This window comes from Scyliorhinus torazame, chromosome 3, assembly GCF_047496885.1.
Source record: "Scyliorhinus torazame isolate Kashiwa2021f chromosome 3, sScyTor2.1, whole genome shotgun sequence".
Classification (NCBI taxonomy): Eukaryota; Metazoa; Chordata; class Chondrichthyes; order Carcharhiniformes; family Scyliorhinidae; genus Scyliorhinus; species Scyliorhinus torazame.
Window position 1 is genome coordinate 227,501,575 of NC_092709.1, and position 19,253 is coordinate 227,520,827.

At 44.9% G+C, this 19,253-nt stretch overlaps 1 protein-coding gene across 1 annotated transcript in view; it reads left to right on the forward strand.

Moving 5' to 3' along the window:
- The window catches only part of dimt1l (DIM1 dimethyladenosine transferase 1-like (S. cerevisiae)), a 38,625-nt gene extending 27,475 nt beyond the window's left edge, over positions 1-11,150 (forward strand). The window contains exons 10-12 of the mRNA XM_072496965.1: positions 5,084-5,147; positions 5,941-6,047; positions 10,962-11,150. Of these exons, the coding sequence (XP_072353066.1) occupies positions 5,084-5,147; positions 5,941-6,047; positions 10,962-11,004 (214 nt within the window). The 3' untranslated portion in view covers positions 11,005-11,150. The remainder of the gene's footprint in view (positions 1-5,083; positions 5,148-5,940; positions 6,048-10,961) is intronic.
- The last annotated feature ends 8,103 nt before the right edge of the window (positions 11,151-19,253 follow it).

The following is a 19,253-nucleotide window of genomic DNA, read 5'->3' on the forward strand; positions in this document are numbered from 1 at the left end:
ATCCACCCAATCAAAGACCTTCTCTGCATCCATAAAAACACTGACCTCTGACGCCTGCCCCCCTGACAGTCATAACTACATTTAACAGCCCCATGATATTACTAGAGAGCTGCCTGCCCTTCACAAAACCCATTTGATCCTCAGAAACTACCCCTGGCACACACCCTACCATCCTCCCCGCAATAGGGGTGCAGTATGGACCTTCAGGTTGGAGTTGCAAACAATGCTAGTGAATGGAGGCGAGGAAGGCACTAGGGTTGGCCAGGTTGGTTGGGGTGGGGGGTGGAAAATGCAACGTGGCAGAGTTGGAGGCTGAGGGGCGCCATCATGGATGTGCCCATTTCAGGGCAGGATCAAGTGAGGCAGAACTGGTGGGAAATGATGGTGGACAGTAGAGGGGAATGGGGGCGTACCTCCATTAAGAGTTGTGACATGGAACGTCCGGGGGCTGAATGGACCGGTCAAGAGGTCCCGGGTTTTGCGCACAGGGATTTGAGAGCGGAGGTGATTTTTCTGCAGTAGACGCATCTTCGGGTGGAGGATCAGGTTAGGTTGAGGAAGGGATGGGTGGGTAAGTATTTCACTCGGGGTTTGATTCGAAACCGAGGGGGTGGCCAATTTGTTGAAAGGAAGACTGGTTTTGTGGGAGCCATGGAAGTGCGAGATGGGGGGGGTGGAGGAGAGTGAGGTATGTCATAGTGAGTGGGGTGCTGGATGGGATGCTGGTGGTGCTGTTTACCATATATGCACCTAACTGGGATGTTGCTGGGTTTGTAAAGGGGTTATTGGGAGCGGCCCCAGACCTGGACCCGTACCAACTGATTAGGAGTGGAGATTTTGATTGTGTAATGGAGCAGAAGGTGGACAGGTCGAGCCCCAAGTCGATGGGAAGAGCGAGGATAATCCCCCCCCCCCCAATCTTTTGTCCTGTTTTTTAGGAGGTGTGATTTGTAAATTTGGATGCTTTCTTTGTAAGGGGTGTGCATGATGGAGTTGGGAGGGTTTATGGAGCGTATGGGGATGGTCGATCTGTGGAGGTTCAGGGTTGCTGTACCTGGTGAGACATTGGGTTACATTTGACGGCTGGGAATATTATTTGGAGACGCCAGAGGAGGCGAATGATTTTATAAAGGACCATAAGCTGGGTGAGTGGGGTGGAGAGGTTAAGTCGGTAAAAGTTGGAAGTTATTGGTGTTGTGTTGCCGAAGGGTGGGAATTTTTGGGGGAGCTGCCTCAAGAACCTGTGGGCACTATCCATCTCTGGGGCCTTGTCCAGCACCTTCCACCACCAGCGTGGCCAACATCCTCTAAACGTACTTAGTGGCACTCGTACCCTCCACACAATCCGCAAGTCTGGACCTGTTCTCCTCAACCTTCGCATGCAGTGACTTGCATAGATCCCCCAGGATCCGATGACTGATCAGACACCACATTTTCCACCTCTTATATCGTCACCCCTTGCACCTCGAGGCACTTCTCCACCCAGTCCAACGACCCTCACCGAGGTGTCACTGACCCTCAATTGCTTTGATCAATCGTCGTGCATCTCCTTTCTTTGCTTGCGAAATTCCTCCTTGATGAAGCTCATCTGCTCCATCTGAGGCTTTCCCAGCAACAGTGACTCTCCCCTCACACCTCACTGCCATTCTCAAAATTGTTGATGTGCCATAGATCTCCTCCAACTCCTTGGCCAGGTGATAGCCAGTAGACATGCCAGTCTTGGGGAGAAACTCTTCTACACCTTCCATATCACTTTTCTTTTTTATTATTACTTTTTCTGAGTTACAAAGCCAGGGCTCAGAGTGTGGACAGGGGCGAACCCCTAATCCAGCTCTTTGCGTGCTCCAAAAAACAATTCAAATTGAATCCAATTCATGGTCCCCACAAGAGAATACCAAATCTGAGCCAAAAGGCAGAGCAGACACTTGATCTTAGCCAAAAGGCCGAAAAGCGATCCACAGCACTTTTCTGGGTGTAAAGTGCCCAAACCAACGCCTTTGAGCCAGAGCTGCCCTGTGCGCGGCCACTCACCCCATGGCCGCCACCGGAAGTCCTATGGGCTCAACATTAACTCTGCTTCTCTCGTGACAGATGCTGTCAGGCCTGCTGCATGATTCGCACATATCTTAAAGTTTAATTGAATGCCATTAATGGAATTTGATGAAAATAAAATTGCTGTTGGCAACTACTTCACTGAAACATTTTTCACTTCCATCAATTTACCATTCTGAAAAAATGCTACAGCTTTTGCACTCTGCTGGCCAGTCAGTGCCTTCCTTTTTCGATTATTAGCTGCATGAGAGAAGATGTAATACGAAAAGCTCTTTAATCCCTTGTAGTTTACACTATTGTAGGCTTCCTCTAAAGACAAATATTTGCACTTATTTAGCTCTCGTGTCTTTCGAATGTCCCAAAGCATCTCACAGAGAATTAATTATTTGGTGCAATTCTGTGAGACAGTGGAAATTGTTCTGTGCATGACATGGTCCCACAATCTGCAATGATGAGTTTTTAAATTGTAGATAGTAACCACCTGCCTAAAACAACTGGTATGTGTTCCAAGATTGTATGCTTTTCTCTTGGACTTCAGACTTGATTCTTAGACAGACTGTAGACATACTCTGGTATCTGCATAACACTTGTATATTAGTACTGCTTGATTACAGAGTAGCCACTTAACTCTTAGGCATGATTCCAACCTCTCTCTTGAGAGTTTAACATGACTAACTAGTCTCAGTGGTACATCATCATCTACTTCGTGGATCAGGATGTCCCATCTGTTAATCCTTTATACCACAATGTGGCAGAGATTAGAATAACCACATCTAGTTGTAAATATAAAACAGAAAATAGGTGCTCCTGTAGGCCATTCGCCCATTGAGCATGACTTATCATCCAACTCATTAATCTGTTCCCCCTTTCCCCCATATCCTTTGATCCCTTTAGCCCCAAGAGCTATATCTCTTTCTTGAAAACATACAATGTTTTTGCCTCAACTGCTTCCTATAGTAGCGAATTCCACAGGCTTACCACTTCAGGGTGAAGAAATGTATCCTATTCTCAGTCCTAAAAGATTTACCCCATATCCTTAGACTAGGACCCCTGGTTCTGGGGACACTCGCCATCCCTCGATTAGATTGCAGTCTGCAACTCACTCCTGGGGATTTGTTCTGTATATAAACCACGCCGTACCCCTCTTAGATTCCACAGTGTAACTCATTCCCAGGTATCTGTTATTTGTGTATAAATCCCGAACCTCTCAATTAGATTGCAGTCTGTAACTCACTCCTGGGGATTTGTTCTGTATATAAACCACGCCGTACCCCTCTTAGATTCCACAGTGTAACTCATTCCCAGGTATCTGTTATTTGTGTATAAATCCCGAACCCCTCAATTAGATTCCAGTCTGTAACTCGCTCCCTGGGTATTTGTTATTCTATTTATAAACCAGTTCGAACCCCTCTATTAGATTCCAATCTATAACTCACTCCTGGGTATCTGTCATTCTATATATAAACCACCCTGAACCTCTTGATTAGATTCCAGACTCTAACTCACTCCTGGGTATCTGTTACTCTATATATAAAACACCCTGAACCCCTCAATTAGATTCCAGTCTGTAAGTCCCTCCGAATACCTGTTATTCTATATAAAAACCCCTCTATTCGATTCCAGTCTGTAACTCACTCCTGGGGATCTGTCATTCTATATATAAACGCCCCAAAAACCTTGGTTGGATTCCAGTCTGTAACTCACTGGCGGGTATCTGTTATTCTCTATATGAACCACACCAAACCCCTCGATTAGATTCCAGCCTGTAACTCACTCCTGGTGATTAAGAGCAGAACTGTGCCACAGTGGTTTGCACTGCTGCCTCGCAGCTCCAGGGACTTGGGTTAAATTCCGGCCACGGGTGACTGTGAAATTAGCACTTTTTCCCCATGTCGCGGTGGGTTTCCTGTAAATTCTACATTATCTGAAGAAGGATGTTCTTGCTACAGAGGGAGTGCAGAGAATGTTTGCCAGACTGATTCCTGGGATGGTGGGGCTGACATATGAGGAGAGCCCTTGGAAAGAGTATCCTACTTAAACCCACACCTTCACCCTATTGCCATAACCCAGTAACCCCACCTAACCTTTTGGACACTTAAGGGGCAATTTAACCTGGTCAGTCCACCTAACCTACACATCCTTGGATTGTGGGAGGAAACCGGAGCATCTGGCAGGGAGGAAACGAGAGCACCTGGCGGAAACGCACGCAGACGCTGGGAGAAAGTACAAACTCTACACAATCATCCAGGGCTGAACAACCCAGGTCCCTGGTGCTGTGAAGCAGCAGTGCTAACCACTATGCCACCTTGCACCTAATCAGCTGTACTAGTACATCCCCAAAGAATTCCATTGGATTTGTAGAGTATGATTTTCCTTTCGTAAATCCATGCTGACTCTTTCCAAATTCACTATTGTTTTCTAAATGCTCTGCTATAAAATCTTTGATAATGGTCTCTAGAATTTTCCTCACTACCGACATAAGACTGACTGGTCTATAAATCCCTGTTTTCTCTACCTCCCTTTTTAAATAGTGGGGTTACATTAGCTACCGTCCAATCTGTATTAACTGTTCCAGAGTCTAGAAGAGAACCTTGCATATTACCCGAGGTGCCTTGTAGATGGATCAAATAATTGGTACACGCAGTACCCGGATATTACAATAAAGTTTTAAAATATCTAATTCATGGTTTAATTGCATAGGTGAACAAATCAATCCACTGACTAATCAGAAAAGTGCAGAGACAAAAACTGCATATTATTGGATGTGTTTTTAAATTTATCTCTGAAGCGGTAAAATAAACTTTTTGCTGAAGTCAAAATAAAGTGTTACACAAACATACTTCACGTTGCATAAAACTATCTTGAGTTTCATTCATAATCTGGCTAACGTTTTCAATTTGCATTTTCTTTATTCTGGCCCACAACATTCTGTTATTGTATGATCTATATGTAACATTATGCTTCAAAATAATTTGGATATTTAGTAAAACAGTGTCTGTCATCTTAAAGTTTGTGCATGTCTTTTTCATAGGTCCATTGCAGTTGAACGGTTGCTAGAAAAAAATTACAGAATACACTGTTCTTTGCATAATATTGTAAGTATAAAAGTTGTATTTTTGATTTAGCACACTAATACTACAACCTTTTTGACTTTTATTTACTCTTGCATAATTTTATATCCTAATTTGTCAATTTACAAACCTCTTTAGTCAGATGACATAGTGAGTTAATAATAGATTCTGGAGACCTAGAACCATAAAGTTACAGCATGGAAGAAGGACATTTAGCCCATCTTGTCCATGCCAGCCTGAGGACACCGAGGTGCCCTTTCTAATCCCACCTCCTGCACCTGGTCCATAGCCCTGTAGCTTACAACACTGAAGATGCAGATTCAGATACATTTTAGAAGAGTTTAGGGTCTCTGCCTCCATCACCAAAGCATGCAGCAAATTAAAGACTCCCTCTGCGTAAAGAAAGTTCTTCCATGTGTCTTTGCTACACCTTCTGCCACTTATCTTGAATCTATGCCCCCTGGTTCTAGAGCTCTCCACCAAGGGAAACAATTGTATTTTGTCCACTCAATCTCGTCTCCTCTTCCCCTCACCATTGTTCAATCCAGTTGGTATTGATAGAGGCAAAATTCCTATTTGAAGCTATTATAAGGATAACCCAATTCTTAGTAAGTCATGTACCAAGGGGAAAAAAAACATTATTTAAAACCGAATAATTGATTTCTAGAATACAAAATTGTGTCTTGGACATAAAATACCTTATTTAAAGGTATTTACGTGAAAAGTAACACTAACATATAATGCTTACATTTCAAGAACTGGCTTTAAACATTGAAGTACAACTTATGTTCATGTAACAATCTTTCTTTGTGAATAGCAAATTCCAGAAAACTTCAGCATTACTGAAAAGATCCAGAAAATCCTAAAAGAAACTAGTTTCAATGAAAAACGAGCCCGTGTGATGGACATAGATGATTTCATGAGGTAAAGGAGCATAGCTCAGGAAAATTTCAGGTTGCTTAAGAACATACATGTTTGTTCTATTCTTTTGTTTCCTCATCCCGTAACATTTGTAAACTCTCAACTATGAGGTCCATGAATCACTGATCTACTAGTAATGAGACTAACTTTGCAGAAATTGATTTATTAAGATGAGAACTTTTAGAGCATCTTTATAAAAGCTTCTATAAATATGTAAAAAGGCATAATATGTAAAAGTGCTTGGCTAATACTGATGTGGGTCCATTACAGGCAGTCAGGAGAATTTATCATGGAGAATAGAGAAATGGCAGATAATCTAAATGATTACTTAGTGTCTGTTTTCAAAAAAGAACATACAGGAAATCTCCAAGATGTAGAAATCCAAGGGACCAGGGAGAATGTGGAGTTGAATAAAATTAGAATAAGTAAGAAGGTTGTATTGGAGAAATTAATGAAACTTAAACTTGACAAGTCCCTGATCTTGTGCATCCCAGAGTGTTGAAAGAGATTGCTATAAAGATAGTGGATGCATTGGTGATAATCTTCCAAAATTCAATAGATTCTGTAATTATTCCTGAATATTGGTACATCAGTAGTATGGAAAATTCTAGAATCTATTATAAAGGATGTGATAAATGGACACTTGGCTAATCATTATTTGTGTGGGCATAGTCAACATGGACTTATGAATGGAAAATCATGTTTGACGAACCTGGGAGTTTTTTGAGGGCATTACTGACAAAACTGATAAAAAAAAGAGTTGATGGACATAGTATATTTGGATTTTCTGAAAGCTTTTGGGCGGCATAGTGATTAGCACTGCTGCCTCACAGCTCCAGGGTCCTGGGTTCAATTCCAGCCTCGGGTGACTATCCGTGTGGAGTTTGCATTTTCTCCCTGTGTTTGCGTGGGTTTCTTTACAGTTTCCTCCCACAGTTCAAAGATGTGCAGGTAAGGTGGATTGACCATGCTAAAATTGGCCCTTAGTGTCAAAAAGGTTAGGTGGGGTAACTGGGTTACAGGGATAGGGTGGAGGTGTGGGCTTAGGTGGGGTGCTCTTTCCATGGCCACTGCGCACACGATGGGCCGAATGACTCCTTCTGCACTAGGGATTCTATGATTTTGATAAAATACTCCACAGTACGTGGATTAGCAAAATAAAAGCACATGGGATTGGAGGCAAGCTATTAGCATGGATTAAGGACAGAAAACAGAGTAGGAATATATACATTTTTAATTTAGAGTACCGAATAATCTTTTTCCAATTAAGGGGCAATTTGGCATAGCCAATCCACCTACCCTGCATATCTTTGGGTTGTGGGCGTGAGACCCACGCAGACACTGGGAGAATGTGCAAACTCCACATGGACAGTGACCCGGGGCCGGGATCGAACACGGGTCCTCGGCGCAGTGAGACAGCAGTGCTAACCACTGCGCCACCGTGCCACCCATCACCGAGTAAGAATAAACTGATATTCTCAGGTTGGCAGGCTGTGGCTAGTGGGTACCACAAGGATCAGTACTTGGGCTCCAGCTCACAATATATCAGTGATTTTGGATGTGGGGACCAAATGTAATATTTCCAAGTTTGTGGATGATACAAAGCTGGGAGGGAATGTGTTAGGAAAATGCAAAGCAGCTACAGGAGAATTTGGACAGTGAGTGGGCAAGAACATAGCAGTTGGGCAGCACGGTGGCACAGTGGCTAGCACTGCTGCATACAGCACTAAGGACCCGGGTTCGAATCCCGGCCCTGGGTCACTGTCCGTGTGGAGTTTGCACATTCTCCCCGTGTCTGCGTGGGTTTCACCCCCACAACCCAAAGATGTGCAGGGTAGGTGGATTGGCCACACTAAATTGCCCCTTAATTGGAAAAACAAATTGGGTACACTAAATTTATTTTAAAAAAGAACATGGCAGTTGGAATATAATGTCGAAAAATGTGAGGTAATCCACTTTGGTAGAAGGAACTGATGTGCAGAGTATTTCCTAAATGGTAAGAAAATAGAAAGTGCAGATGTAAAATGGGACCTGGGTGTCCTTGTCCATAAGCCACTGAAAACTAACAGGCTGGTGCAGCAAACTAGATGGAAGGCTAATGGAATGTTAGCTTTTATCGCAAGAGGATTTGAGTATCGGAGTAGAGAAGTCTTGCTTCCAATTGTATAGAAGCTTGGTTAGATTGCCCTGGAATACTGTGCAATTTTGAACCCCTTATCTCAAAGGATATTATTACCATAGAGGGGGTTCAACGACGGTTCACTAGACTTGTTCTCGGAATGGAGGGATTGTCTTGTGAACAGAGATCGGGCAAACGAGGCCTGAATTCTCTAGAGGTTCGAAGAATGAGAAGTGACTGTGCTGCACGGTAGGACAGTGATTAGCACTGTTGCTTCACGGCTCCAGGGCCCCAGGTTCGATTCCTACTTGGGTCACTGTGCAGAGTCTGCACGTTCTCGGTTTCCTCCGGGTGCTCCGGTTTCCTCCCACAAGTCCCGAAAGACATGCTGTTAGGTAATTTGGACATTCTGAATTCTCCCTCCGTGTACTCGAACAGGCGCCGGAATGTGGCGACTAGGGACTTCTCACAGTAACTTCATTGCAGTGTTAATAGCCTACTTGTGACAATAAAGATTAGTAAATTGAAATTATCTGATTGACATTTCCAAAATACGTAACTGCATTTACCCTGTCTATTCCTTTAAGTTTTCCCTTTGTTGGGGAGTATGGAACAAGTGGGAACTATTTCAAATTAAGGGAGAAGCTACATAGGACCGAGATGAGGAGAAATTTCTTTACACAGAAGGTTGTGAATTTTTGGAATTCTCTATTCCAGAGGGCCATGAAAGCTCAGTATGTTTAAGGTAGAGATTGATAGATTTCTGATTAACAATAACATAACGGGTTATGGGGATATGTATGTAAAAGACATTGAAATGTCTGATCAGGGGCGCAAGGTGGCGCAGTGGTTAGCACTGCTGCCTCACGGCGCCGAGGACCCGGGTTTGATTCTCGGCTCGGGTCATTGTCTGTGCAGTCTGCCACAAGTCCCGAAAGATATGCTGTTCAGTGAATTGAACATTCTGAATTCTCCCTCCGTGTACCCGAACAGGCGCCGGAGTGTGACGACCAGGGGTTTTTCCACAGTAACTTCATTGCAGTGTTAATGTAAGCCTACTTGTGACAATAAGAAAGATTATTATTGAATATTCACTATTCATAGTGATTTGGAGAATTCTTCAGAGTTTTAATGAAAAGTTTTAATTTTCTCAGTTTTAATAAAACGTGGAACTGTTGATTTCATAAATTAGGGTGGCACAGTGGTTAGCACTGGTGCCTCTTAGCGCCAGGAACCCGGGTTCGACTCTGGCCTTGGGTGACTGTCTAGGTGGAGATTGCACGCTCTACCAGTGTCTGCGTGGGTTTCCTCCAGGTGCTCCAGTTTTCTCCCACAGTCCAAAGGTGTGGTTCGGTAGAGTGGCCATACTAAATTGCCCCTTAGTGTCCAAAAGGTTAGGTGGGGTTATAGGAATAATGCGCTCTTTCAGAAGGTTGTGCAGACTCGATGGGCCGAATGATTGCCTTCGGTACTATAGAGATTCTATGATTTATACCCACATTCCAAAAACATTTGATTTTGAGCATTCAAATTAAACATTTAGCAATACAGTATTATTTATAGCTTGTAAAGCTTTGTATCGCATCGTAGCACGTATTTTTCCACTGACATCCTTGCCATCCAAAGTTGCGTACACTTTTGTACACTCCTGCCATTCGCCATGCCCTCTATCGGGAAGTTGTTTACCTGCACGAATATTGTTGTCGACTTATCTCAGTTTGCAGCCCCAAAACTTTATTCTTCCAGGATTTGAAATGTTACAAAGAGCATAGAATTTACAGTGCAGAAGGAGGCCATTCGGCCCATCGAGTCTGCACTGGCTCTTGGAAAGAGCACCCTACTTAAGCGCATGCCTCCACCCCTATCCCCGAACCCCACCTCCATCCCCGAACCCCACCTAATCTTTTTGGACACTAAGGGCAATTTAGCGTGGCCAATCCACCTAACCTGCACATCTTTGGACTGGGAGAAAGCCCACACAGACACGGGGAGAACGTGCAGACTCCGCACGTGTTGGAACACTCGCCTTTCCCACCGAGAAGGCATGCATTGGCCAGGGATGTACTGTTGAGGCTGCATAAGGCTCTGGTCAGACCCCATTTGGAGTATTGTGAGCAGTTTTGGGCCCCGTACCTAAGGAAGGATGCGCTGGCCTTGGAAAGGGTGCAGAAGAGGTTCACAAGAATGATGCCTGGAATGAAGAGCTTGTCGTATGAGGAACAGTTGAGGACTCTGGGTCTGTACTCGGAGTTTAGAAGGATCTTATTGAAACTTACAGTATACTGCGTGGCCTGGATAGAGTGGACGTGGAGAGAATGTTTCCACTAGTAGGAAAAACTAGAACCAGAGAGCACAATCTCAGACTAAAGGGACGATCCTTTAAAACAGATATGAAGAGGAATTTCTTCAGCCAGAGGGTGGTGAAACTGCAGAACTCTTTGTCCAGAAGGCTGTGGAGGCCAAATCACTGCATGTCTTTAAGACAGAGATAGATAGTTTCTTGATTTAATAAGGGGATCAGGGAAGGCAGGAGAATGGAGAAAAATGTGAGCCATGATTGAATGGCAGAGCAGACTCGATGGGCCGAGTGGCTTAATTCTGATCCCATATACGGCGACTCTTCACATGCGCAAGTTGGCCGTTTGCGAATTCGTACATTGCGAGAATTCATGAGAATGGATTCCCCACAAGCAGTTAAAAATGTTAATGCTAGCCTACACAAGAAATGAGGCTTCTTTGAAATCAACTTTTAAGTCTCCAGGGAAAACCTTATTAATATTCATCTGTTTATCCTGCAGCTTACTTCATGGTTTCAATTCACAAGGAATCCACTTCTCGTGAAGCATTATATCTGAAGATCAGTTGTAGATGAGATCTGATTGTAAATACAGACAGAAAAGGAATAACTGTTCTACTTGAATAAAATGTAATAAATTACTTTTGTAATATATCCTTTAAAAAATAAATTATGCATTTGTATAGTTGAATTTTGTGTCCTTTACAATTTTGTTGTCCATTACAGGGGTTCACAGACTGGGTTCCGTGACGAGGGGCAAGGTGTGGGGAAGGAAGAGGGCCTGAGGTTTTTTTTTGGGGGGGGGTATAAGGGGACAGAAATCAGGGCCTGAGGGGTATGGGGTCTGCAAGGGGCGGTTGGAGGTAGGGAGCAGGGCCTACTGGGCTAGGTGGGGGGTGGAGGAGTGGAGTCTGCAAGGCATGTGACAAATGGAGGATTTTATGAATATTCGATTATAAACGTTGATGTGTTATGTACTCTGAGATAACACAGGCTGCAACTTGATGCAGCTTTGACCAAAAGATACTCCAGACTTTGAAGTAAGTTCAGTGTGATTTATTGAACCATTAGCACAGTTCTCTGAGTTCGACTCTCCTGCTAATCTTGCTATAGTAACTCAGTCTAACTAACCAATCTGCTCTAAGCCACGTGGTGGGTGTGATGCTTCTGATCTGCCCCTGTCCTTCTCTCAAGTGTCGCCTGTGGAAAGAGAAAGAGCATGTGTGCCCTGTCCTTTTATATGGGTTGTGTAATGCCCCCTTGTGGTAATGCCACCTCTGGGTGTCTTGACTGCTCTTTGGATGTGCCCATTCTAAGTGTTCATTAGCTGTATGTCTGCATGTCATGACATCTCCGGTGCTCCCTCTAGTGTTTACTTAGTTGCAGTGTATTTACATTAACCCCTTGTGTATATACAGTGATGCATATCACCACAAACGTTTGGGCTCTTTTGGAGCCAGGTGAAATTGAACAGAGGATTGTGTTTTCAGTCTGGGCTAATGCACTGTGGTTTGACTGGGGAAAGTCCCCAGGGCATTAATGTGCTTTCACTCTGGAGAGTTAATTTGGTTTTCAGCTTGGGAGATGATGTCATTGCTGGGTGGAGCTATGGGATTCAACGATTTTGAGAAAGCTGAGGAGTTGAAGTCTGATCTGGCAACCCTTGTTTTGACTACAAGGCAGTTTTCTCTCAGCAGGATAGTTTAAAAAAAAAAAGTAATATTTAAAGCAGAGTAGTCTTGTCTCAAGACCAGGAAGTGGAAACAAGCCAGATGAAAGAGTTTTTTAACATCCAGCCAGAGTTTTCAGGGGTTCTAACATGAGTCCATTACACTATGCCATGCTGATTTGAAGATGAATTGAGAGCTGTATGTTTCTTGTTAATTATAAGCTGTTCTTTTTGGGTATGAAGTTGAGTTTAATATTGTAGGGCAGCACGGTGGCTAGCATTGCTGCCTACGGCACTGAGGACCCGGGTTCGAATCCCGGCCCTGGGTCACTGTCCGTGTGGAGTTTGCACATTCTCCCTGTGTCTGCGTGGGTTTCACCAACTCAAAAGACGTGCAGGATAGGTGGATTGGCCACGTTAAGTTGCCTCTTAATTGGGAAAAAAAAGTTTAATATTGTATTCATAATAAAGTTTTGTTTTTAAAAATACCAAATCCCTATTTATTCATGCAATCACTCCTGGAGTGAATCCTTCTTTCCGCAGTCTTACGAAGTAAACTAAAATATTGGGGTTTTGATCTAGCATCCGAGCCTTGTTGAGGTCTGGTCTGGGATCGTAAGAGGGGGAGGGAGTGAAGCCTGGCTCGTGTGTGGTGTGTTGTGGGGATGGGGAGAATCGGAGTAGCCAGGCCTCAGAGGTGAGCTTGTGTGAGAATCTGTCCAATATGAAAATCCAACATTGCAGCAGCGCACCTCCCATTTGAATCAATGGAGCAGCAATACTCCTCCCATAAAAAAGCTAAGACCCAAGTATGTTTTTTTAGAACATTTTTAATTATAGTAAACTCATACATACAAGAAATAAAAAATACTTCTCTAAATTAGGTTTATACTTATTGCGTGAAAACAATTTTTGTGTGGTTTGGCTCTTCAGCACCAAAATAATATTTCTCAGGGGTTCCTTCAGTACTCTTTGGAGGTCAAAAAGTGTTCCGTGGCTGGAAAGGCTTGGGAAACCCTGGCCTATTATATCATTTACCAATTCAATAAGTATACAGTGATGTGGCAGGGAATTGCTTTTTTTTTTAAAGTCCAAGTCTTGGGAGATTTTGCAGTCTCAATGCATTTCTGGTAGATCTATGAGCAATGCATTACCTATTCTCAGCTTCTGGATCTAACTGGTCTTCAGCCTGTTTGTAATGCACTAGAATCATAGAAAAGTTACATCACAAAAGGAGGTCATTTAGCCCATGTCCATACCAGCCTGAGGACACCCAGGTGACCTTTCTAATCCCAACATCCTGCACCCGGTCCATAGCCCTACTGGGTTCATCATCTGAGCTTTGATGGCTGTGTCCTTTTCTGATTTCAACCGGTTTCCATCTCCCCATAAATTTTAGTTTCCAATCTGTTTGTTTTAATTTCCTTCGAAACTGAATGGATCAGTTTCCCTTTACAGTTAGGGTCCATCAAAAGATTTGAAACCATAGATCTATCGCAAAATCTTAAATGTTGACCAAATCACCACTTAATCTTTTAACTTCCAAGGAATACAAAATCAATTTGTTCAGCCTTGGAGCCCCGTTATCAATCTCACAAGTCAAACCTACAGTCTCCCCATGGCTAATATATCCTTAAGATATCGACGAAGTAGAGCTTTGTATAACTGAAGAAAGCCTCCTAAGTCTGTGTTCTATTCTTCCGAGATATAATGGCAAACATTCCATTTGCCTTTTTGGTTACTTTCTGTAAGTTGTGAATAAATACATGCATTAAATTATAGTCCTTGCTCTCCCACCACTCAGCCAATTTCTTAACTAGGCCAATCATTTCCCTCCATTACATGAGCTTCAACTAAGTCTCTGAGGAAGGGCTTCATCAAATGCCTTCTGGAACTCCAGATAAATAGCACCCTAGATATTACCCCTGTCCATTATTTTGTCAGCTCTTGAAAAAAAAATCAGTCATATCTAAAGACAACCGACCCTTTATTGATCTGTGCTTGCGCTGATCAACTACTCGCACAATGTGCATTTGCAGCTTGAAATACTGGATAATGGTTAAACATACAAACACAATGATTCTCCAACCAAGACACACAGGGCACTACGATAACCCCCCCCCAACCAAGGTGCACCAAGACACTGCGATAACTTGACTCAACATGGGCCAGGTATTCTAATTCCTTTTGTATAGTTTGTTGTCTCACTAACTTAATTAGCTAAATCATTGAACATCTTTTTTGCCATATTTAAAAAACACAATGCTGACCAGGTTGTGCTGCATGCTAGTACAGACTGTAATACCCGAGCAATTGCAAATACAGCACATGCGCATTTTATGATCTTATGATGGAGAGATTATTGATTTAGCAGCTGAAAATGGATGAGCCTTTGACACTGTCCTGCAGCACTTCTGCAGTAATGTCCTGGGACTGAGATAATTGACCACCAACAGATTTTTTTCCTGCTTCGTATAACTCCATGCTCACAGACTTCAATTTCATTGGTGCTCCTTTGTATCAAATGTTGTCTTTGTCACGAGCACTCGCAGTTCACCTCGAGTTTTGTTTTGTACTGTTTAGACCAAGGCTGAGAGGAGTTTTGTTTTGTCCTGTTTGGACCAAGGCTGAGAGGTGGTCCTGGTGAGATCCAAACTGATATGTTGGCATGTTCCATTATTTTTCTGATGAATGAGAGTAGATTGACAGGGTGGTCATTGGGAGGACTGGAGTATCCTGCAACCATGTCGTCAAGAACAAAGTGGTCGGCCTGATTCAAGGTTCCTCACGTGGACCCATCAAGCATAACCTGGCGGCTGTCAAAATCCAGTCAGAAATTTGAAGCTTGTTTCCTATTGTGCTGGAGTATGAAAAGCAACTTGTGCTGCTCACTATTTCATGTCAACAAGGTACCAGTACCTACAATCCACCTCAAACCAGTTCTTAAGTTGTTGAAAGGAAACTCCTATCTCTGCTTGAGTTTAAGGTCAAGAATAACCATTCACTATGTTTTGGAATTTGACAATGGTGTGACAGGAAGATCGTAGCATTACACTACTTTGTGGCAAATTGTGCTGCTCACTATTTCACTTTAACAAGGTCCCACCCAATGTAACCATCTGGGATGGCCACTTGCAACCAAGAACAGGGAAGGTCACAAAGCATAGCAGTAAAAATGGACAATGCGAGATTCAGACAGGCTCAGAGCCTGAATGTATATTTGCTCGTGAGGAATCCAGACTGTATTGAAACCCCCACCACACAAAGGACTGATACTTGAGCGACCGATACAACCCCAGACATTTTGGCGCCACACCCTGTACTAGGGAAACGTAAACAACAGGGTCAATGACCGCTTGGGACACGCCCAGCCATCAAGTCACCCGCCCATTTATTGGTTCAAATCGAACATAGTGAGCAGGAATCACCCAATTAGTGGGGTCCAAACTGAAGGACCGCCCAAAAGAGCACGAAAACCCCCAAGGATAAAAAGAGAGTCCACCATGTGTTCGGCCTCTCTTGGACCTGGCGCTCCGGCAACGTCCACTTCCAATTGCAGCACCACCAGAAGCAAGTTCAAGTTCAACGCTCGCTACCAGACAGATGAGCCCAGCTGAGCAGCAGTTACTTCTACAGACCTGATAGCTCTAGAATCGAACAACGGTCACTGTTCCTCTGACCTAAGCCGGGTGCCTGAAGTTAAGTACAGGTTGTCATAGTCGATAGGTGTACTTCAATTAGTAGTGTTTATGTTACATGATTAATTGTGTGTGTAAATAAAGTACCCTTGACCTTGAACTAACTGGTGTTTGGCTCTTTGATCGATAGCCGTTTGAACCTTGTGGTATCATTTGATACCTGGCGACTCTTGAGCAATAGAATATTGATATCCAAAGGAAGGAGGGCAACTTCATTGACTGCCATATTTACAGCAGATAAAAAAGGCAACACCAATACCTACAATCCACCTCAAACCAATTCTCAAACTGTTGAAAGGAAACTCCTAAGTCTGCTTCTGAGTTTAAGGTCAAGAATAACCAGGCAAGGATTTGCTCTGGTATGCTCAGTTTTACTGGTTAAACTCTAGTAAAACATGGATAAATTTGTGGTTTCTTGGGTTAGTTTCTACCCACGTGCTCTGGATTTCACGCGTTTAGATGTGAAACAACATTGACTGACACTTAAAATTGTGCAATTTGTACTGAGGGTATTGAATGTGCACTTTCGATCAGAACTAAGGCTTTCCCTGCCTATGTAGAAAATGCCACTGCTCTATTTGAAGACCTCGGATGCGATTCCCTGACTTCGTTTCGCTTGAGATAAGGCCGGTGAATAGCAGGAGGCCAAAAATGAGAACCACGGCGGGCACCAAATAATTTGCGATCCTACCGGCCTGCCCCCATAGGCAAAAACAGGATCTCGCCGTAGCATAGCAAGAAACCAATTATCAGTACTTGAGCTCTATTTCCATACATTTGACAGGAGCCACCCCATATCTAACAGCTCCAGTGCTTTAGCAGCCTCCCCAGCAAGTGATAATGTAGGCATCGATTAGTACTCCTTTTTAAAAACGTGAACCTGGCAAAGGGTTTCTACAGGGAGCTGAGAAGGTGAGCAGTCATCTTCGCTCACAGGCAATGAGCCCAGAGACACTGGGCTTGCACCCCTGTGCTTGGCAGAGGGGTAGGGTACCCTCAGCTGGGTTGGGAAACCATGAGAGGTGGGGGGGGGAAGAGATACTGCATGCGGCTCCTTTATGCCAACCCTTGGATTGTGTGTACCCTGTCTAGGGCCAACCCTTGTCCCTACTCATCTGCCCCACCGACTGCGGAGGCCTCTGGCCATGATGCTGAAGTCTATTGCTGAATTGGCTATCGTAGTAAGAGCACTTCACACATCCAAGTGGATTTGCATGGGTCGGCAGGCCATGTAGCATGTAGGAGTCATTGCCTAGCATCCAAATCAGACCGCAATGCAGGTGGCAACACCATACACACACACAGCAGCCGAGATCTGAACACCCAGGGAATGGGTCCTGGGGTAGGAGCCACTGTTATTATTATTATTAGGTGCATACTACAGGTCACGGATGAGCTGTTTGCCCAGGCAGACTACATCAACTTTGACAGGATCAAGCCCCACAAGATGTCCAGGCAGCAGGATTCTCTGCCATGACCCGGATGCACCAGGTCCAGGGACGTGTTGCCTTGCACATACCAGGCCAGCTTGGAGTGCCCACCATCAACAGGAAGGGGTTCCACTCCCTAAACATACAGCTTGTGTGTGACCACAACATGCAGGTCATGCACGTATGTACACGCTTCCCAGAGAGTGCACAACAGCTACATCCTGCAGCAGTCAGATATCCCCGGCCTCCTCAAGAACCACCCCAGGGTGGCTGGCTGGCTCTTGGGGATAAGGGGAATCCGTTGTGGACCTGGCTAATGACGCCAGCACGGAGGCAGTAGACCAAGCATGGTGGCGCAGTAGTTATCACGGCGCCGAGGTCCCAGGTTCGATCCCGGCTCTGGGTCACTGTGTCCATGTGGAGTTTGCACATTTTCCCCGTGTTTGTGTGGGTTTCACCCCCACAACCCAAAGATGAGCAGGGCAGGTGGATCGGCCATGCTAAATTGCCCCTTAATTGGAAAAATGAATTGGGTACGCTAAATTAATTTTTTTTAAAGACCAGAGACCGGATACGAGGCCCATGTAGCCACCGAGCTACCACTGAGCGGTGCATCGGACTGCTTAAAATGCCCTTCCGTTGCCTCGACCGCTCTACACCCTCCCAGAAGGTGTACTTTGTAATGGTCTGCTGTGTCCTCCACAACCTGGCAGTAACATGCTGGAGGTGGGAGATGAGGACACTGTGGGCAATGAGGAGGGGTCGGAGACGTGCAGGGGCTGGAGGACGATCCCAGGAGGGAAGCGAAGGACCAATCGGAGGCTGCAGGACAGGCAGCAGCGGCGCGGCCCTCTTACTCGCTTGCTTCATATAGGACATGGCCCAGTCTGTCATCAGAACCTTTCCCTCTCACCATTTCCCACTGTTCCAGGGCATCTTTTACTTCACTCCAGAGTGCTGGGACTGTGTCGGCACTGTCAAAGAACAAACAAAGAACAAAGAAATGTACAGCACAGGAACAGGCCCTTCGGCCCTCCAAGCCCGTGCCGACCATACTGCCCGACTAAACTACAATCTTCTACACTTCCTGGGTCCGTATCCTTCTATTCCCATCCTATTCATATATTTGTCAAGATGCCCCTTAAATGTCCCTGCTTCCACTACCTCCTCCGGTAGTGAGTTCCAGGCACCCACTACCCTCTGCGTAAAAAAACTTGCCTCGTACATCTACTCTAAACCTTGCCCCTCTCACCTTAAACCTATGCCCCCTAGTAATTGACCCCTCTACCCTGGGGAAAAGCCTCTGACTATTCACTCTGTCTATGCCCCTCATAATTTTGTATACCTCTATCAGGTCGCCCCTCAACCTCCTTCAGCGGGTCACTGTCGAGGGCAGTAACCCACAGATAGCTGAGTGCCGGTGCTCCTCCATCTATGACATAGTCTGACCTCTGCCTGTCTGCTGAGTGCTCGCTCACACCCGTCACCTGCATGGGGTGTGCCCGGGGAGGGGGGATGCCTGGAGAAAGGGCCAAGGGTTCGGAGGTCGACCCGCATTGCGATAGAAAGTGACAGAGGCGTTACACTGGTTGTGGTGAAGGTTTTTAATGTTTCACAGGTGTCCAACAATGCGTCACTCTCCCACTGGTGCCGCTCCTCTCTCCCCTCCACCCACACTCCCTGCCTCCCCCAGTGATCCTCGACATGGTTAGTCTTCCTAGTTCTACCGATATGTCTAGGTGTGTCCTGAGGATGCGCAGCAGAGATGGAGGCAGTCAGCTGCTTACCTCATCCTGTGGCCTTCGATGCCCCTGGTGGGCATCCTCTGGGGGCTCTGTAGCCAGAAGGCCCCGACGCACTTTTCGGCAGTGCATGCACAGCTGTGCATGGCGTGGACTGTGCCACGCCTCTGACACCTCCATTAATACTTCACCCTGCCCCGTGTGCTGACTGCAAGACGCGGCGTCTTAAGAGGGCTGGAATTCAGGGGAGCTGAT